General features: G+C 42.8%; 1 protein-coding gene across 8 annotated transcripts in view; it reads left to right on the forward strand.

The window, feature by feature from the left end:
• The window catches only part of CALD1 (caldesmon 1), a 199485-nt gene that overhangs the window by 101683 nt on the left and 75838 nt on the right, over window positions 1-21964 (forward strand). For all 8 annotated transcript variants that reach the window (XM_075159782.1, XM_075159799.1, XM_075159816.1 and 5 more), the window contains one exon: window positions 657-768. In XM_075159782.1, coding sequence (XP_075015883.1) covers window positions 698-768 — 71 coding nt within the window. In that variant the 5' untranslated portion in view covers window positions 657-697. The remainder of the gene's footprint in view (window positions 1-656; window positions 769-21964) is intronic.

The following is a 21964-nucleotide window of genomic DNA, read 5'->3' on the forward strand; positions in this document are numbered from 1 at the left end:
GAGCAGGATTTATACATAGTTTGGCTCCTCCTGGGTGGTATTTAAAAGCTGCGGTTTATTTTTCTTCTCTCCTCTTTTCCTTCCCTCTTCTTTTCTCTTTTCTTTTCCTCCTCTTTTCTCTTTTCCTTTTCTCTTCTTTTTCTTTATTTTCTCATTTTCTCTTCCATTTTTTTCCCTTTCTTTTCCCTTTTTTTTGAAGGGGGAGTGGGAACGGACAGACAAGGACTAACTTTTGCAAAACTTTTAATTATCTGTGCAACTAAAGAAAACCTCTTGTGCAGCGTTTTTACTGCTTCCAGTAAAAATTGGAAGCGTAAAGTTAAAATCCTGCTGAATTGTGTTGCTTTTGTTTGTAGAAAAGACCTGTGACGTTACAAATAGCTAGTCTGCGGCTAGCAGATGTATACAGTCCTTACTTAAAGCATGTTGATTTAATTTTAACTAGGAAACTAAACGCAGGCATGGGCTATGTTTATCCTACAAGGCATTTCATTAATCTTGTTTATCTCAACAATACTGAGGAAGTTAAATTTTTTGATGGAAAAAGAAAATAGTTACAGCGAAGTTAAGAAAGCAAAACAAAACTAAATGGACTCAGTTGGTTAAACGCACCCATTGTGTTTTCTCTCTCATCTAAGTGGTCATCTCTCTTTTAGATTTGGATCTTTCCAGAGCTCTGAACGCTTGAACACCCACCATGGATGACTTTGAACGCCGCAGAGAGCTCAGGAGGCAAAAGCGTGAGGAAATGCGCCTTGAAGCAGAGAGGTGAGGTATTACGTATGGAAAATGGTGCCGGTGGCTTGCCTTTGATTAGCAGTGGCTTTGAGGATTTCTGTCTTTAATTCCAAAGTATGCTATAGCTAACCAAAGAGTCCTTGCTAACGATATGTGCTATAAAACAGCTTTATTTAATATTGTGGGAGAGGCTGGAAGTCAGGGGTGTCTAGTGTCTAATTCCCTTAGGCTGTTGTAAATGCCCTGGCTTCTAGTTGTTTTGTTATATGGATAAATGTAAACAGTGAAGGTGCACTATGGCCATGTGAAATTATTGATAGGAAAATTCGTGCTCAGATGCCATGTGAGTGAGTGCTGTGCAGAAGAGATTGTCTTTTCAGACATAGAGCTAAAATTCTAAGATATCAATTGAAAGCTGAGATACACTTGATATATGTAGTATAGCATATCTGTGAATTGTCTGCCATTACTGTGCAATTGCTGTTGTATTTCTACTGCCTGTCACTTTTTATTCATTTACAGCCACTTTATGTGGACAACAAGGGCAGCATTTGCTATCGGTTATTACAGATTTACTTTGGTGCACGTGAGAACAAATGATGGGTACGACGATGTAAATTTATAAAAGAAGCAGCATGAAAATACTGGGAATGACATTTCATTAACTAACCCCATTTTACACCTGTGCAGTTCCGTTTGTTTTAATGGAATTTCCCATGATTTACACTGGAGTAAGCAGGGAGAAAGTCAGGCTCCATTTATTTTTGTAATGTCTTTTCTGATACAAAGATTTGATTTAGTTTATTAGCACTGCAGTGATTTAAAAAAATGGAACTTAGGTTTAAGCACATTTTGTTCTCAGTTTTGTATTTAATTTTGAATATGGACTTCATTTTCATTTCTGGTCTTTCCCATGCGCTTACAAAATCAGGGTGTTTCAGGTTCTGAATGCTGTAGGAGAAAATACATTTTCAGTACAGTTTTAAATGGAAGTCAGCAGAATGCAATACCAAATATTTTGTATGCCCGCTTTGAGCTTTTTAATAAGGCACTGCTACATAAGCAGGGCTCTCTGATGCAAGTTGATGATACCTGGGGGGGGAATCCCAGGTAGACGAGATGCAATAGCTGCCTTTCTTTCCGAAAGAAGTGTTGCCATGGGTATGTGAGCTCTTGTCGGCTATAAGCTGAACCCATGAGCTCTGGAAAGCAGCAGCGTTGCCTGCAGATAAATAAACTCACATGAAGCACGGTGGCCAAAGGGAAATGAGGCGGCAGCCTCCCTTTGCAAAACGCAGCCGTCACCTGGTTGGTGACCTCCCCAAAAGGCAGATGAGCAAAAATGCCATGGCACTAAACTGCCTTCTCGTTCCAGAAGGGTTTCCCCCAGGCCTGGGGCAATACGTTTTTGTTGGGCAGCGTGGGAGGGATGGCAGGGCCTGTGCTAGTGCGCGGTATAGCACATGGTACTTCTATACTTTTGCTTTAAGAAAATCTTTTTAAGTAAAGGCCGAGGCTTTAGGGTTTGTTGCTAATGTTGCTGGGTGGCCTGTGGAGGATGCTGGGGGGTGTAGTTCGGGAGGCGTTTTCTACTATGGAAAAATGTCACTTGAACTTCCCTGTGAAGGCATCTAAGCTCTTACGTGGGTGCGCAGAGGCTGTGGGGTGGTCTGGGCATCAGCGATGCGGCGTGGCAGTGACAGCCCCAGGGGGCTGGAGATAAGGGGCTCTGCCCTCGCCACCATAGAAGCTGAAATCCAGGACTTCAGGTGTATCTGTAAGTCATCGTGTGGCCTGCAATTTTACGCGTGGGCCCAACTCCGGTCCCTGATCAGGCACAGGGAAACTGGAGCCCTGGGGAGACAAAAGCTGCAGCCAGCAGCTCACCGGTGTCCCTCGAAGGAGCCCTCCCTGGGGAGCCCTGCAGGCCGATGGCGATACCTGCCCCTGCCCCTGCGTGATGGGCAGGCCAAGCGGTTGGGCCAGAGCGTGATGGCCGCCGACACGGGAAACAGCCTCCTCCCCACCCACCCACGCCTGCTTTTGGGAACTGTTTTTGCCACGTCTGAGGCGGCCTTGCTGGGATTTTGTGTGGTAACCTTTGTGGAGGAGGTGAGCTCGGTGGCAGCCCGGCCAGAGGAGAAGGGCTTGGGCCCGTGTCCCTGTTTTCTGCCGAATCACTGCAGAAGCGCTCCGTGCCCTTTCCCACACATTTGAAGGCTTTTCGCAATAAACTGCTGTACGCTAAAGCTTGCTGTACTCCCTCCGCTGTTGCCAACTTCAAGCATCCAAGTATCATGAGTCAGACTCCTTAAAAGTCACAAGACTGTGTTAAAAATCTTGAGATCTTAAAAATAATTTAGTCTGGCCTTTTTATTTTTGGTTTGCCTTAACAATAACAGAGCCTGATTCTCAAGTTCAGATGTGACTCTGGGAGCTGGGACCTCCCGAAACTTGCCCCAGGAGGGGCAATGCCAGGGAGGAGCTGAGCATACGCCCCCGTTGCATTGCACCGCTCACATCGAGCTAAGGGCAGCAGCATTTGGGCAGTTATTAACAAACGGATATGTCTCGCTGGATTGTTTTTGGTGAATTCAGATTTTTAGGGATTTGGGGATCATCTTCAGCCTTAAAAATACTGCTACAGCATGTTTCTGTACATGTCTTAAGCCACAGCAACCTGCTTGCCAGACCTTCCTCTGTCTGAACGTTTTCAGGTGTTTTATCAAGTGAATTGTGTGGTCCCAAAGAGTGGCACGGAGGCTGAAAATGCTCCATCAGCTCTGAGCACTGGCACCTGCTGCTTGGGCACAGGGCATTTCCCTGCACCCTCCCATCAGTGGGCTGTAGCCTTACTATGGGGAAACCACTGCTGGTTGTAAGCGTTTCAGCTGGGAAATGGACAGACGGATGATTATGTGTAGGCTGTAACATGTTTGCTAGGTCTCCCAGATGCTGTTTAGGCTTCTTTGAGTTGAATAGTAAACCTAGAAGTGCAAGCAGCCCTATCAAACAGCAGTATTTGTAACTCAGCCAGCCGCAGTGACGCATTTTGCCATTTCCTGGGATAAAGGCACATGGAAAGCCTCTCTTCCCAGCCTGACGCCTATGCCCAAGAGAGATCGGGGGGTGAAGGTGCCTTGTAGCAGCACGGATTCATGCACCACATGCCCAAGAGGGAGTGACTTGACCTTAATACGTCTTCCCCAGGGGCCAGAGGCTGTGTGAGGACTGGTCAGGATACATGTGCCGCAGCTTCCCAAATGTCTGTCATGCTGGAGCCACTGATGTCCAGCCACTTATGTGGAGATGCTTAGTGCAAGTTCAATCTTTGACGGCTGATGTAAGGCTTTGTGTTTTGTTTTTTTTTTTCCATTAGAAAGCTGTTGGAAATGATGCTTTGTTGTGTTGTAGCCCTGGTATTCTGGGTTGATATGCTTAGGATTGATACTGAGGAGAGGCTGGCTTTGTCTTTTAAAGGCCAACAGTGTGGTTCACCCCTGGCATGTGCTTTGGCTAGTAGTTCATGCTGTGGCAACTCAGATATAGATTGCCACCAACTCAGAAAGCTGGTGTTTTTTTGGCATTTTAAGCTCTTATCATTTCAAGGTATCCTACACGTCCTGGATTCCCCACACAGGCTCGCTGCACCCACTCAGAAATTTTGTCCAGCTAGAATTTTTTGATTATTTGTATTTGTCTGGGATCTCTGGAGGCCTATGAGCATGCTTGGAGTAGCAGTGCAGACCTAGGGGGCATCTGGCCAACAGCACGCATACAGGGCTTTGTCCAGCTTTCTCCTAGGCTGTCAGATTTATTGCACACGCTCAGGCTGGCGGGGACCCAGCAGCTCTTATACCTCATGGGGGACAAGGCTTTCCAGGCATAGGCTGGGAAACCCAGGACAAAGTATGGCAGTGTTAACTGTGCCTGTGTGCTAGCATTTTGCTTGTACTGATCAGGTGTAAGGTCAGGGAAAATAGAACTCTACCAGCCATTTGGGTGATGGGATGTGCTACGTCTCTAACTGCTCTGTGGCAAAATCAAGGCTTTATCCTGCTCCTCCGAGGCAGAGGGAGTCCTGCGCCTGGGATGGTGGTTGTATAAAGCCCTGAGGTCCCAGTCCAGAGCTGGCTGAAGTCAGTGGGAAGCTTTCCACTGATTTCAATGGGCTTTGGATTAAGCCCTACCTGAGTTATTCCAGCCAGATGATTTATGAGACAGTCTCAGTGGCAGCCTTGAAGGAGCTGGACGAATGCTTTGCCTTCCCAGCCACAGGGTACATACTGTGCTGGAGTATCGGGGCTGTCACGGAAATGGGTTGCACTTAACTGACAGGAAAAATCCCATATGTAATTAAAGCACAGGGGACTGACTTCTTTCAACAAGGGAAAAAACAAATGCCACCTGCTGCTTTGTGCCTCTTCCTAGGCAGTAAAAGATGTTCTCTTGCACAAAACCATCGGGTTTTGTCATTTTGATGTTGTAACTGACACTGGAAGAATTTAGCTTGGGGCTGGGTAGAGTTTGTGTGTGTGTCTGGAGGGGTGTTGCTTTGTGAACATCTTGCTGATGCACTTTGGTCTGTCACAGCTGCATGCAGCTGCAGTGAAAAATTGAGGTGACATACTTCTTGAAATGACAATAGACCTACTTCCTTGACTTCAGCATAATTGAGAACAAAAATTGGCCCCTTGAACTCCCTTAAGAATAGCTCTCAGGTTTATCTATATTTAGCACAATTTTATGACTGGCTGACTTGCCATTGCCCCAGCAATGTATTTTCACCTCTCCCTGGTGTTGGGGCTCTTTTAAAAATTATACTAGGAAGCTGATCCAGTTTGCTTCCTTGCTATACCATCACTGCTGGAGATTTCAAGGAAGGTCTTAGGGTCATCGTCAGACTGGTCTCCATTTAGCTGAAGCTTAACTTTGAATCTGAACCACAGCTTCGCCCTGTGTAATGCTGTTCCGTAAGGGATTGCAGGTCATTTCACAGAGAAGGACAGGTATTGGTCATCCTGTTGTAATAATACAGCAAAGAGAAATGGCTATCTAGCATCAAATCACAAGTCACTAAAAAGACTCTCTAAAACCACCATACTACTTTGTAAGCTGTGTAGGATCTCCTGACAGGAGCCACAATTGTCCTGACTAAAGGACTCATCTTCTTGCAGGCGAATCAGATATTACTAAACATAGCCTAAAAAGGGTATGTGGGTAGACTGTACAGAAAAACACTGCCATTAAGCTTTATGGTTCCTGATAGCATTAATTACTAAAAGCAGTAGGTAGAGATCTTTTTTTTTAAAAAAGCATCCAACAGTTCAGTGACAAACTCTCTCCAACCTCTCTTTTAAACAGTTTTATAAGGCAGTGTGGTTCATGTTCATGGATGTAGGTTGGGGAATGCTCATAGAAATAACCCAGCTTGCAAGTGTAGGATGGCAGCAGCCTGCAGCAGGCTGAAAGTCTCCTGGGGTGGTAACTTGCTCAATGCAACGTCAGTTAAAAGAGGACATGTGATTAATCCCAAAACTTATCTTGGTACAACTGAAAAAGAGGTAAAGTGAATTTCAGTCCAGACCTGTGAAGGTAAGTACAGAACCAGCAAGGCGTTTAACAGCCCTTTACTGTTCTAGTGCTCCCATTGAGGTTGGTGTAGCTCAGGTAAACATGCAAAGGGCTGATTCACCAAGTTAAGAAGCACCAGCCGGATCAGACAGGCTGATTTGCAGGACCAAATGCGAAGCAGGACCAAATGAGAAGCACGTTGCTTATCTTCTGGATGGGTAAGACAGGACACATTTGTTGCCACAGCGTCTTAATGCTTCTGGAGAGCAAGGAAAGGTCATCCTTGTCAGCCACAGAAAGTGGACAATGTCCATTCTTCTGTCCAGGACAGTGAGGGTAAGTGAGCGTTCATGTTAAATCAACATTGAATGACCACAAATAGCTTTTGAAACTGCTTCTCATTCCTGCAATGGAGTTATCTCTGGTATAGAGTGTACATTCGTGACAAATGTTAAACAGTGTTGAGAGTTCAGGAATGAACATAGATGGTTCCTTTTTAATTATCCCCTACTTCATGAAACACTAGGACTTGCCCATGTCTTGTTCCCAAATGTCTGGTTACGTTTTTATTAAGAGTTTTCAGAGACCATGCTTCGATTCAGGCTTGTGTAATGGAATGAAGAGTATGATCTTAATGCAAGTTTTCAAGGAGTGTGTGTTTAAACATAAGAGAAGCTGGCTGCATATGTCTAACTTGTCATTTCCCAATGTCCATGATGTATTTCAGAACAGTACCTCCAAAAATGTTTGGCCTCTGTCTTCTTGAGGGCGGTGCCCTTGTCTGGTCCATGCCTTTTCTTCTACTAAAACAAGAGCTACAGTGATTTTATCTCTCCATGAACTTCATATATCCTGAAATTCCAAATACTTCAAGAGTTTTGGCTTGTCTTTCTGTAAAATACTCACCTTCTGGTAGAGCTGAGACATGACATCTTCTGCCCAGGAGTTAAATATTAAGACAATGAATAAATAAGATTAGAAGTGCGTGAGGACTGAGAACAAATTGAGGCAAAGTGCTCCAGCTGTTAACCTGTCTTCACAGGTGCCTTGAATTCCAAGGCTGACAGGACATATTTGGATTGTCGAGGAGAGTTTGGCCCTTCACATTGCATCCATTGCTGTTCCTGCAGTACTTAGAGCTCATTCTTAACACAGACAAAAAAGCATGACCCAGTAGCTCATTAAAGCACACCCTGCTGCTGTCACTCTCAAGTGAGGGTGGATACTAGACAAATCTTTGCTATTGTAGCATTACAGTTGTCCTGGAGGAAATAACCAAGCCTATGCAAAGCTGAGTAGAACCTACCACTTAGTTTTACAGCCATTGTGTGTTTTGCAGATTATATTTTCTTTAAAGTCCTAGTGGAGAAATGTTTTATAAAAGAAGCTTTGTTCTTCCAAATAGCTAGACATACAGAATATAAACTTTACTGAGCTAACCCCACTGCAATTCCTATGCAGACAACAAAATCAGCTCCTTAGTATTTGAGACATTAATCCCACATGTATGTTAAGATTGTTCTGTAATCTCTGTATTACATTTACTATACCAGCCAAGCTTTTAGGAGGACAGCCCAAATCCAGCACCCAGATAACTGGCAAAATGCCCCGTCTTTCACCTCTTCCAACAGAGTGGCAGGTTTGCTTTGGAAGCACCAAGGAGTTTGGGAAGTTCTTGGATGAAAAGCACCCCCTCCAAACCTATAACCAGGTAACCCCCCTACTGCCAAAGGGAAGTCTGCCCTTCTGTTTCCTACTGTATTTTTATTAGCTTTAACTAGACCAAAGTCCTTGATGAACTGGATCTTATTTAAATACCTAATAAATATGGGCGTCGAGGCACAGCTTTTGGTGCTTGTTATTGACAATTTTAGCATGCATATTTAAAAGGGCACCATATGAAGAGTAATACAATGTGATATTTTATGATTTTCAGAATTAGACTGAAGCATAGGCGCTGCACAAAGAAAATCATGAGGCTCAAGGAATGTAGCCGGTATAGTATAAATAAGTGTCAATGGCTGTCCTGTCACGTTTATGTTGAAAAATAACATCTCTTTAATATCTTATGTGCAAATTGGCAGTACGCAGTCAATTAAGGTAGGGTAGCCTGCAGCGCTCTTGCAGCTCTGTGTATCTGTCATTGTACCTTCAATCGGTGTAAATCATATCTGTCATCAGAATTTTCTCATACAAAAGACTTCAGAAACTTGAAATGCAAAAAGCTGCATTAACTGAACATTGGCCTAAGGTTTGTGAAGGCACAGAGCCTTCAAACTTCCTGTACCAGCCACAGTGGAGCAGCGTGGTGCCTGTGACTATAGGTATGTATGTCCCTTGGAGGCAGACACGGCACCTCGGTTTCCCCAGCAGCATTTTCTGTCCCTTGGCAAGGACTGTATCAGCCCTTCACGTAGGTTACCTTCAGTTAACTCAGTATGGCAGAGACCAAAGACACTGTCCTAAACCCACCCAGAATAAAGAAGGTTCAGTTCTTGGTCTACTTTTGTCAGACTCTTTCTTAGGCAGGGCAATCCCCCATCTTCATTGATCTGGACAGCCAGTGTCAGTTGTCAGAAAAACCTGCATGATTATTAGATTCCTCGCCCAGTCTTTCTTCATAAATAAAAACAGTTGATCTGTATTTCTTTCTAGACAGTAAGTATATGATTGAGCTCTCAGTTGCGTAGTCACTTCCCACGTGCCTGATATCCACAACTAGCACAAGAGGCAGGGTTGACTTAGTTCATTTTATAAAGCCTTCTCAGGCCATAGGATTGTGCATACCTCATCACACAAATGTATATGCTTACAAATGAGTTGACTGAAAATTCTACATTGACCCTTCTTCTCTTCATTAAAGAAAGGCCTTATTATTAATAGGAATGCTCTGCAACAAATTTCATTTAGCTTAAAGAAATGCAAAAGGAATAGTGCATTGTTCCCACACAAAACAAGCTGATGGTTCGATATCCCTGTATCTTAAAAAATGTTCAAAAAAGTATTTTCAGGCAAATACATTTTGCATTGATATATACACCTGCAATAATATATTCTATAGCCTGCATGTGCTTGTTGCAAGTGGCTGATGGCATACATCCTGGTGGTCCAGCCTGCCCACTGAGATGGGGGTCTTGATGCATTTTTGGGCAGAGGGTCATGAAGTGCTGCTCAGACAGCTGGTTACTTCTTGCAACCCCTGCCATGCAGGTTGATTGCTAGTGCAGCCCTCTTTGCTGCTGCCTAAGAGGAAAGATGGGAGCAAAGTGAGCAGGGCTGCCCTGCGCTGCCTCCCTGCCACAGCACCCGCACCCTGGCCCCAGCAGCTGAGCGGCTCCTTATGGGCAGTGCATCTGGGGCTGGACTTGGGCTGGGGGTCCTGAGCCCAGCTGCTGAGGTGTGAACTGCCCTGCGCACGTGGTGACACAACATTGTGTCTGGAGGAGGTGTTGAGTGGAGGCATTGGTGGTGTTTAATTTGCTCTTTTGCTCTAAACAGAAGGGAGTAACTAAAAGCAGCCTCTAAAACTGCAAATTTCCAGACTTGGATGGGTATGATCTCTTAGCTGTTACGCTGCAATGCCTTCTTTTTAGTAAATAAGATCATTGTTGAACTTGTTGCTTAATTGTGTCAGTATTCTTCAGGGCATTCTGGCCTCAGAATGGTAAAAGTTATTAGGAATGATAGAAACTGCAGTTATTACCCTACTGTGAGACTCTTTAAGGAGTGACATGAAAATGAGTTTAGCCGGTAGATTTCCAGGAGCATCTGCTTCTCAGTGTCAGTTTGCATTTTATTAACATCTTTATGATCTAATATCTGAAATTAAACCAGATAATCAGAAGATTAGATTTCCCTTTAAAAAGCTGAGGCCAGTTTGTTTGCGGGGATAATAGATTAAATGAAGTCAAATGCTAACAAGTTTTACACACAAATCATAATATGTAAACACTATCAAATTGCTGGCAGCCTGGGCAAAGTTACCCTTTCACAGCTCAGTTCAAAGAACTATAGAGGAAAAATGTGATTTGCAAATGAAACTCGAAACTGATTTCAACTTGCAGAAGCATCTCATTTGGTCAATTAGCTCCTGCATTTTTGGCTTTGTGCCTTTAAACAAAGCTTTAATTACTGAAAATAAATGTTTATAAGCAGTTTTATTTCTCTCATCATAACCTACTTATTAGCTTACGCTCAACAAAGAAAATCCTCCTTGCCAGCAGATTGTCCTTGTGTGATCAAGGTCTTTCATAGAATGGAGACATCGGGTGGCTGTGTTTCTTGGGCAACTTAATTCATCAGCGCACAGCTCAAGAAATATTCCTGCCCAGAAATAAGATCAGTGGGCAACTGTTCCTTAGAAAAGAAGTCTGGTGACAGCCCAGTCCCCAGGGATGCTGGCATGCAGTGTGACCAGAGGGTCAGGTTAACAGAAGTGATACAGCTACAGATTAGAAGGAGCATTTGTTGTGTCAGCCTTGCAGCTGAGCCCTTCTCTTCCTGGGGAGCGGTGAGGGTGATGGGAAGTGGAAAAGTAAGCAGGATGCTTTTCTTTTCGTTTGTTGGAAAGTATAAACCAGTGGGTAGTGTATTTGACAGTTAATTGGTTGACATTAAGAAAATGTAAATAGATGATGTTTTTTTCCCCTTTATGTCAAAACCTGTTGGTTGGACTAAATAAACTTGCTTATTAATAGTCTTTGCTGGATAGTCTGTTGAGAAAAGGCCAGCAAGTTTGTCATGCTGACATAGAAAATCAAGGGAAGGCTGTAACTCAACAGCTAGTTGTGACTGTCCTTTTTTTTTTTTTTTTTAAAAAGGTATTTATTCAGTTTTTTTTTCCTCTGACATTTGCTGAAAACAAGCCGTGGTTTCCTTTAAGGTAGCTCGTGACTCATATTCAATGTGGACATTATTTAAACCAACAACAAGGACCACTCTAGCAAGAGATTATCTTCTAGACAGACTGTGCTCTTCTTCTGCTGAGGCCATAAGAGAAAATTGGTACTCAAAAGCAGGGCTTCTTCAAAGGTTTTGTTAAGTTACTTGTCCATACTAGTACTTCCCTCTTCCACCAGCACGAGACAACATCTTGTCTACTGGTGTTTAAACTGATTCATTTGAACAAGCGCTTCCTTCTTTGTGAGTCCTCTTTGTAGGATTTAAACCTGATGTATGTCATGGTAAATTTTTAAGTCAATTAAGTGCACATGGTGGAAAGTAACCACATTACTATGACTCGATTTCCTGCTTGTCAGATGAGCCTCTTGTAAGGGAGGTATCTTATTGTTAAACAGTGTGGGAGGGTAAGCCCATTTACGTTTGGACTGGGAGGTTTGCACAGATTTAATGCACTTGGTTTCAAACCAGGTTTGAGGTGAATTTCTGTGTACAGACAAGGTCTTTGTGACTGTGGTGAGGTGCATTGGTGCTGGACTCCCGGATGAGGAATCTGTGTTGATCTTCATTTTCCATGCAAATCCTGCCTCTCCTTACAGTTACTTGTTTCTGCTCTTAACGTGGCTCTATGGAGAGTTGGGTGGCACAGGTGATGATAGATAGGGATGCTCAGACACTGATCCATCCCTTCATGTTACCATGTTGTATGAGGCCAGGTACAGATCAGGGGAAGGCTGATATTAGATGGGTGAATCAGATGTTACGCTACTGACCACATGGCAAGAAATGGAAAGCTCAGGGACTTGCTGCAAGCCACTGTGGAGTCAGCAAATGGCTACAGCTATTCCTGGTCCTGGCAGCTGGACTCCTGCAATAGCTTGGACTATTATAGCTAGCTGTTTCAAAGGAGTATCCCATAAAGATGAATAGAGAGATAGACTAGAAAGAAAAATCTGAGCAACATCACTTTTAAAGTGAGAAAAGCACTGCAGGAGTAACTGAGAATGTACACACTTCTTCACAAGACGTACAGCTTCTTACCACAAGAGGGGTTCCTATGGGTAATAGCTTAATTCTCAGAAATACATCTTTTTGGGTTGTGTGTGTGTTTGTTGAGCAAATTTCTGACTTCAGCAAGCAGACAGTGCTTACGGGAGCAAGCTGGTTTTGTTTATAAAATTGACAGCCCTCTAGTGATAAGGAGAAAATCAGATACTCTGGGTATCAATCCTGGGCATTTCTGAAAGGCATTGTTACAATACAAAGGTGAGAAAGATACAGGGGTGAAGTTGGCCGCAGAGCAGAATGCCTCCGTAATATAAAGAATAAAACTTTTTCCATATGTATTTTTGAACAGAGAAAAGGAAGGAGGTGGTATAAATGGCTTTTAGTGAAATGGACCTTTTGGTGAAAAAAAAGATACCTCATAAATTTGTTTGTGGCCTTCATGTGAATTCAAAAATTTTTCAGCAAAAACTAGCTATCAGATTTTCACAAAAATGCTTACAGTTAGAAAGTCTATGACCACAAAAGACTCTCTCCACTCCTCCCACTTAGTGCTTATCATCTTGTGAGAGGACCGGAGCACAGTGGAGACTGGAGAGGAAAGCCCTTCTGGTTATCCAGATACAGATGATTTTTGTCCTTAATGCCCCTCATGAGATGATTATACCGTTGCATTCGTGTGGCACATCATGCCATCCCTCAAAATGAAGTTCTCAATGTCCAGTCTGGTTTTCTATCTTTTCCCCATGCAGAAAACTTTTATGACTGGATTGAAAGGAAAAAAAAAAATCATATGTATTTCCATAGGAATAGCATGACTGTAGTTTCTTTAGAATAGGTTTCTTTTACTAGCCTGTAACTGCTAAGATGAACAGTCCTCACAGCTTTTTCAAGTTCATCTTCAGCCCATACAAAATGACGAGCTTTTTCTGGGCGCTGTTGTTCAGAACATTCCTGAGATTCTCCAGCGGCTATTACTTCAGTGTCTTAATAAGGCAGCGCCATAGCTGGGAAAGACAAGGAGATGGCTTTTCTAAACACTGGCTACACATGGATTCCTTTTATGGTCCAGCTTGCACAGTGGGGTATTCCTCTGAAGGTCAGCGACACGGATAACAAAGTGCTTCCCACTGCAGCTTACTTTTTGAGCGCAGGCAATCATGTGTCTGGTGCCACATGTTCAGCCTGCTCTGAGAGGGAGGAGAAAGAAATAGTTGGGTAGGGAAATGTAGGAAAGGGGGGGGGGGGAAAGTTGAGCGTTAAGTGCTGTGTATTTTGTATTGATGATATTGCTGTGCTCCCTGTGGCTGCAGGATGTAGTTGTGAATACCACGAACAGAATATGCGTGCATGTGCTGGGCTGATATTTTGTAAAGAATGCCCCTCATAAACTCCTCACTAGGGCTTCAGGGTTCAGGTCATCCCACAGCAATACCAAGGGCAAATTTTCATGTCATGCCCATGAATTTGGCTTTTCATTCTCCCAACAAAATGGGATAGAGTACTAATGACCTTTTCAAACCAGTGAGTTATGATGGCTGGAGGGGTTGTCTCTATACTGGAATGCCACAAGATGAATTTGTTTAAGCAAAAGGTTTAATTTCCCCCCCCCTTTCTCTCTTGTACAAGCTAGTGAGTCTTTTCTCTCATTAGCATGTAATTATCTTCTTTTACTGGAGGGTTGCATAAGTTCCTTCAGGGCTATTGTATTACTTCTCACAAGATTTTTTGTGGAATGGATGAGTCATTTCAATATTCTAAAGACAAGGAATATATTGGTGATTAATTTAATATGAGAAAACCCCCTACTAAGTAATGAAAATCTCATAAAGTTTTGTCAGTCCTGCATATATATACAGGATATACACAAATTGAATGAAGAAAATATGTCTTCAAGGCAAACCAGAAATGTTTAGGCATATTCAATGGGTCTGTAATCTAATTTTTCATTTACTGATTATTGTCAGATGGACTAATACAGTACCTAATTAACCATGAAGACAATGAAAGACTTTAACTGTGTCACCAGCTCTGACACTGTTTGAGAAAAGAGAAGCGCTTGAAGGTGTTGTTTTGGTGACTCACATCTTAAAAGTCTAACTTTCTTCATCTGTTTCCCTGTTGCTTCACTGTCTCCATCCTGATTTCACCTATTGTGCTCACATCATACTTACAATGAGATCCTGCTGTACCAACTTTGATATCATTACAGGTCTTGCATGCTTGTCGTTATGCTGGTTTTGGAGGAAATGTGACTTCTCAGTCTGTTGGCTGTATGGTTTTGCTGGATACAATATCTTGCTTTGAGGAGATAAAGGCATAAATGCACAGAAGTGGAGCAAAGATCACAAACCATGCAGTTTGGTTGATGAAAGCTTTTAAACTCTTGTCAATGCTTGCTGATAACAGAAGAATTCTGAAACAGAAACAATTATTAATGAATATGTTTTAAAGCAGGATACATCTAGGAGGAAAGGGTTGGCCCCCGGTTAAACTCAGACAACCCATTTAACAGGCTGTGTCATACCTTCATAGCTGTTCCATGTTATGTTGCATTTAGTGTTTTAAGGCTTGCTTTCACTCATTTCAGTCTGAATCCTGTTTTCAGTGGTTGTGCACGTTTAGCAATTACTCTGGATTTAAGGGATTGGTATAACTGAGAGCAGAGATCATCTGTCCTGTCCTCATTATACAGCTGGAAGAAAATATTGGTAAGACGTCTTTGTGACTAGGAATGACTTTTCCGTCACCAGCCCGTCTTCCTTTATTTATTGGTTGTTCTTCCCTCAACTTGGGCTGTACCCTGTCATCAATTTTTAAGCCAAATTCTTTATGGAAGTCAATAGGGAGTCCTGCGCAAAGGGAAATGACATAATGTTGCCCTTTAGTCCTACCTACAGAGAAGCAGACTTGGGAAACATGCACATTTTCCTAATTACCAAGCACTGAATTTACAGCATGTGTTCATTTTCTATCGACATCCGGCAGCTACCCAACATATTGTAAATTGGGCCATTTGTATTCAAGACAATTGTTTTTAATAAAAATATTCTGAATGTTGTCTTTATTTGGATTACATATGGCAAATGTTGGGGTCTTCACTGCTCTGAGGTAAAGAATGTGCCATTTTTATGGGTGACATTGAGTGTTCTTAGCTAAAATGTCTCCTTGTCCCACTGGAGTGCGTGATTTTATAGGCTGCCACCTTTTACTCAAGCAGTAACTGCATTTTGCTAAGATGTGTGTCTCTATAGTTTGTAAAGCACTTTTGATGTGAAAGATGCTTCTGTAAATGTAAGCTATTATCTGAACTTTTACAGGGGATGGGTTGCAGGTTCATGGCCCACTTCCATAGTGCCTTCAAGTTGTTCTTCTGCAGGGCAGGATAAACAGAGTTGCAGAAGGGATTTAAAATGAAGATTTTTCAAATAGGATAATCTCTTTGCTCGTTAGAATTCAGACTCTTTAAACCTTAAGTACTTAATTAGACAAAGTAAGGATGTAAGCATAAGGGCATAAATGCAAAGAAATTTGGCCAGAGGAGATTGCTTGAAAGGTAGCTGAAAGTGATTCCTTCTGTTGGGAATAGTAATGCCATTGTAACTATTTTTACTCCTTCCTTTAGCACTCTAGTGCCTCTCTCATAATACAAGCTGCTTTGTACATCCCCATAACCAGAGCATCCGAGATCTTGTCAATTATTTACTAAATGTATATATCCCTGCATCAACCTTGTAACGTGGTAGCGCTATTCCTTCAGCTTTGCTAATAGGGAGTGAAGAGGCACCCAGTGGCACAGCCAAAAACCTATCAGAGGGGATGTATGCTTGCCTATTTGTTTATTAGATCTTCTCCAAGCTGGAGCTGCAGAATTTGGAGAATGATGTAGAAGTCACCCAGGCCCGCAGTTTTTAGCACCATCATTTTGGTATGGGCCATTTTTAGGAGAAGCCATGAAAAGCAGCTTTGGCGATAGGATTCAAGAATCCTCCTCCGCAAATTTTAAGGTCTTTACATTGGAGGTTAGCCCATCTCTGTCGATTACATCTAAAAAGATATGTATATTTTATTGCATGGAAAATTGGATGCAGAGCCTTTGTTTATCTCTGCCACTTGCTTACTGTTGACTCTTGGATGTTGATACGGAGATATTGCAGTGTGTGTGCTGATGATTTCCCCCGGCAAGGGAGGATGATTAGGGTGACAGCCTGATAATACTGGACTTGTTAGCTGTTGGGTGGCTGGCACTGAGATGGCATGAGCTGATTTGCACAATTAAGCTCTGTTCTTAATTCAGTAAACACTTCCAGAAGCTGGAGAGGAATAACAGCACCTCCTCGTAGCCTTTTTCCACTGGATTTTGTTGGATTTCACCTGGTATAGCTTTTGTTTAAGGGTAGACTGAAGAGTCTTTCAAATACCTGTGCAAGCTTTAGAGTCACATCTTCAATGGTCAGTGGATAGGGCACTTCAATGCGTTGCTGAGCGTCTGTGTGAGAGAAGGATGTGGAAGACATTTGGAGACTTCTTCTGGCCAAAACTAACAAACATGATGCTGATTTTTTGGGAAAGCAATCAGAAAATAGGACAGGAGCAATACCAGACCCTTTGACTGAAGGTACTTTTCTGCCATTTGTGAATTGGATTCACCATCTGGGATAGCAGCTATGGCCATATCGGATTATTATTTTTTCCCTGTTTTTGTCTTCCTCTTTTTTTTTCCCCCTTAAACCAGAACCACGTCCCTGTTTCTTGTAAATGTGCCTTTGTCATCATGGGTTTAGGCTGTCATAACACATTTTACCTCAAGCTCCATCTTTAATCACTTAGTGGCAGACCTGGGAATAGAAGCCATATCTCAGCCACGGGACTGCATCGTCTCTCTAAGGCAGAGAACAGCTGTGAGCTTTCTTACAGAGGAGCCTGCTCTGCAGTTTGCTTGCAAGCTGTATTTTGGGCATCTCATAAACTAGGGCAAACGCAACTTCACCTTTTAATAAAGAGTGGTATGAGTCTCAGAAGACACAGAACTGCCTGCAACCTTGTTTATGCAGAGGAAGGGAATGTGGCAGTTGAGCCTGTACATTTAGTGAACGTTGTGAACAGATAATAAATTAAGACTTGTAGGAAAAAAAAAAGTCGCTTATGTAACTCAACTCCATTTGCTAGACTTCCTCCTCCCTAGCCCCACTCCCCATTATTTATCAATTAAATATGCTAGGAGTAGTGAGCTGCTGACCACAGAATTGGGAAGGGGGGTGCGATAATAGTTATTATCCTGTTCCAAAAGCCATAATACTGGATACCAGAAAGAATGAGAGTCAGATGTAGATGATGCTGTTGAGTTGCCATTGGTAGAACAGAATGTACTGTACTATCCAGCTATGGTCGTTGCTGTGTCTAAAACCATATACTATGACTGAAATGTGGATGTCAGTCTGTAGCACTTGTGTGGTTTATAGGCCCCTCATTACGTCGCTAAACTGTGTGCAATAGATTAAACTACCATTAAAATTCCACGTCTCAAAATGGCTTATTTTGCTGTGCTAACTTTCCTCTGCTTCCACGGAGAGCTGCATGCAAGTGAAGAGAGCCTTATCATTCAGGCAGCCAAAGGTTCCTGTTTGTTATTCCTTCTGTGGGCAAAATTCTTACTGATTTCATCCTTGCAAAAAATGCATTAAATGCTTGCATGCTTGTTTTTCATGAAAACCTGTATTGGAAGAAGCTTTCGGTGACAGGGAGCTGGAAAAGAGTGCTGAAAACTGGGAAAGTTTATTCCAAACCCTTTTTACAAATGAAACTGGGGAGGAGGGAAGGTTCTACATTTCCTGCAAGGCGACAATGAGCAGCTCTGGTTTTCTCCAGATGGTAATTTGTTCCATTAAGAAATAAGGTAATTAAGAAATAGGATGCCTTGCATCCTAGTACCAAGCTGTGAATGGTGTGTCCTGAGAGGGCTGGGGAGCACGGCAAAATGCTCTCTGTTTCTGGTGGAAGGGACAGGGCTCGATGTTATCACTATGAAATGTGTGCTGCTGCTGCTGCAATGTGAATTGCTTTGCTGCTTAGCTTCTCTCCTCTGCTTTCGCTAAATTGTGCTTAGCAACTCCTCTTTTGCTGCTAGGTGTACTTAACTTCAAATCAGTGGTGTTTCAGTACTACCTGGAGCCACAAATTCGAAACCAGCACCAAAGATTTAAACTGAATGTGAACTCGAAACCAGTTTAAGCTGTTACTCTTGAACTGCAACTCAGTCTAAATCATTATTTTAAAAAGTCTCTTTTTAATTCAAATCTTAACTTGAATTGAAGGAGCCAAACCGAAACCAAACCAAAGCTGAGCTGAAAAATATACGTTAGTTGAACTTTATGATCGGAACAGTACTGCGAAGTCCCTTACACATATGCAGTGAAGAGGAAGGCCTCTGCTCCGAAATTCTTGCCGTCTTAATTAACATAGGGTGTGCACGGCTGATTGACAGAGAAGTGGCAAAACACACAGTCAGGCAATTACAGATAACACAAACTGCGGTCACGACTCAGCTAATTAACTATGGAGTCATTAGCAAATGTTACCCAGGCACAGTGATTGCACTGAAAGACAGGCTTTATAGGGAGATCTGAAAAGGGACAAATCAGGATCTCTCTCACCTACCCTTGCACCCCAAGATGCAGCTGCTTACCTGAGACCAGGAGGTAAAAAGACAGTGTATAGTTCATGGGGGGGTTTGAAATGGACTTTGGTCACCCTGTTAGACCCATCTGATGGGACACATGCACTTTGTCATGTACAGGTGGTGGGGGTACAGGCCGCTTCCCCCAGTTGTATCACAGGTGTATCCTGCGCTAAAAAAAACGTACCAGCAGTACCTGCAATTTGATATCATGGGGTATCTCAGCGAAGCCTCCCATGGATTTCAAATGTATATTCACAAACAAATTGCTTTTAATTTCTTTTTTGCCTAGTTCAAAGCCGAAGGCAACCAAAACATTAAAAATATATGCTGGCTAGTACCGGGAGTGATCAGCCCCCTCTTTCAAGCTCTACATGTGAACCCTATCCTTCCCTTCCTCTCCGTTTCCATTCTGTTTTGAACGTCAAAAACACTCAGGACTCCCAGGAGTGGGGTCAAAGTCTTCCATGTGAGCCATCTTCACCTTTCCGAAGATGTGTGGTGCTTTGGGTTCTGTTTTCTTCTAAATTAAACATGTTCCACATATTTCTCAGTCCCTCCACTCCCAAAGACCAGCACTAATGAAAAGATTTAAAAGTGGAAGAACAGACTAGGAAGAAGAATAAATTTTTAAAGCATCTCCTGTGTAATGAGTTGCTAGCAAACCGTGCCACATGACTTTGCCCCGGGTGGTTTCCCAGTGGCGCAGGATCATACCCACGGCGCCTGGCTGGCTTGGGGGCCCCGGCACGGTCCACCCCTGGGTTGTCCCACACAGTCCTGGCTCCAGGCTCTTGCTGCGCAGGAGACCCTGGGCACCCATGGAAGTGCTGAGCAACTTGCATGCTCTTTATTTCAGCCCAGCACCTCGCCCTGCAGACGCTTGGGTGTTGGCCTTTATGACAATGGGTATTGGGCTTGTGATAAATATACCAAGGGTTTTTTCTTTTCCCTCCCTTTAGTATTTAATGCTCAATTGTCAGCTTCCAGGAAAGCAGTGTTTAGACTGCATTGGAAACAGGTACCAATATGGCTAGCTGACGCAAGAGTGGTTTATTTTCCATTTTAATAGTTCTTTAAACTGGTCCTGCATTCGTATACAGCTCCTTTGTTGGAATAAAAATCTTTGTCGTAGGCTACCAGACAGCTATAAATAGCCATCGTGAGTATTTATGCTGAGGATAATCTCAGGAGAAGGTATTTTTAACTTTGCACATTGTTTAGAATAGGAAATTCTTTTAATGCCCACATTTTCCATTCCCGGTGCCATTAGCTTTTCCCCACCCCCTCTTATGATGTGTGCCTCGCTCTTTCTTTCTCCCTCTTATTTCCTTTAAGGTTCAAGGTTACAGCCGATCTGCTCCAGAGGCAGACTTGAGTTTATTATTTTTTTTTAAAGAAAATGCTAACTTTGGCCTTTTGTGACTGTGTGGGAATTCAGTTCATTTCATGGGGCTATCAGAATGTAAACGAGATATCTCACTAGGCTGTCACCGCAAATTGGGTAATGAATGAGCACTTTATTTCTCTTGCACATGGAACTAATGCGCTTGTTAGAATAACAGTGGCCAATCTATTTTATACTCCCACAGAAAGTATTCCACTTTTTTTGGCAAGTTTGTGGGAGCTGCTACTTGTACCAATACACAAGTTAATGCTGGACAAAAAAAAAAAAGTAAAAAAAAAAGTATCATGCTGAACCATACTTCTAACTTAAAAATATGATCCCCAGCAAAGCTCGTTCCCACACAAGTCAATAAATAATTACAACCTACAAAACAGTCAAATATTGTGTGAACTTGAGAGAAAGTGTTGTGTAGTCTGTGGGCCAAATTCAAAGCAGGTATAAGCTGACACATTTTAAAGTGCAGCCTTTGAGAGTTCACTGTTGACTGGTGAACAGTTGTATAGTCTAGTCAGGCCTTCTTCTCTCTCTCTTTTTTTTTTTTTTTTTTTTTTAAGATTGGTTTTAATCTTAAAAGAGACTGAAGCATGCAGAGCCTCAGAGTTAATGGAAATCAAGTAGCTTCGAGGCAGGGGAAGCCTAGATGATCAGTATGAAGGTTTAGCTAATTATTTGACAGCTAAAATTAGGTGAGATATGTCCTATCCAGAGAGTCAGATTTTAAAAGGTATTTCAATACCTTGTGAGATTGTCTTTGAAATCTCTGTCTATCTCTAATGGGGCTCCACAGAAGACAATCTCTGCGTGTTCTTGAAAATGTCACCCAAGCTCCCTGCTACTGCCAGCAGCCCCGGAGCATCCTTTTAGCCCCTGTGAGGGGGGATGGTGTTTTTGAAGGTGAAAGATGAATGTTTCAAGCTTCAATTTCTCTGCAGAGGTGAAAAGAAAAGTATTTGTGGCCTGTAACCCACCTGCTCTGTTTGTAAAACAGTGCTGTCGACTTCGTGGGAATTGTGTTTGTATTTTTGGCAGCTCGTGTTACTGTTAATTTGGCTATTATATTTGTGTTTGCCACATAAATATGTAGGCAGATGTGTACATATACCCTGCAGTTTTGAAACGCTAGTCTGTCTGAAGCAAGGGCTGGCGGCCACACAGCCCACTTGCTGTGCTAATGATAAGAGAGAAGAAATTGGGAGGACAGGAGAACTCACGCAAACCCTTTTCGGGGCAGACTGCAGCTTGATTTGACCTGCCGAGTGAGCAATGTAATGTTCACAAAGATCAGGGTTTAATTTCCCATCTGTAATATTGTTTGGCCGAAGATCACAGGTTATTAAACGTTACTACTAAATAGAAAATTTGACCTTCAAGACTATGTAAATGTTAGGGAAACACGCTTGCTGCTTGGTGACTGGAGAGAGGCTGAGTGCTTAGGTATGCCGTGCTGGAGAAACTGGAATACATCAAGTAGACAGGCAAAAGGGCTGGGGTCTTCTGCCCAAAGGCAGCTGATGACCTACCCTAGGCAGATTTTTGTGGTCTTGGAAGCTCTTTGCTGAAAACCGTCAACGAACCACCTGGGGAAGGAGCCCTGGGGAGTACAATAATGAGTATGCAGTAAGCTCAGCTGCCCCGGGGGGCACGCCAGCCCTGGGCGGGCAAAA

Source organism: Calonectris borealis, chromosome 1 (genome assembly GCF_964195595.1).
Source record: "Calonectris borealis chromosome 1, bCalBor7.hap1.2, whole genome shotgun sequence".
Classification (NCBI taxonomy): Eukaryota; Metazoa; Chordata; class Aves; order Procellariiformes; family Procellariidae; genus Calonectris; species Calonectris borealis.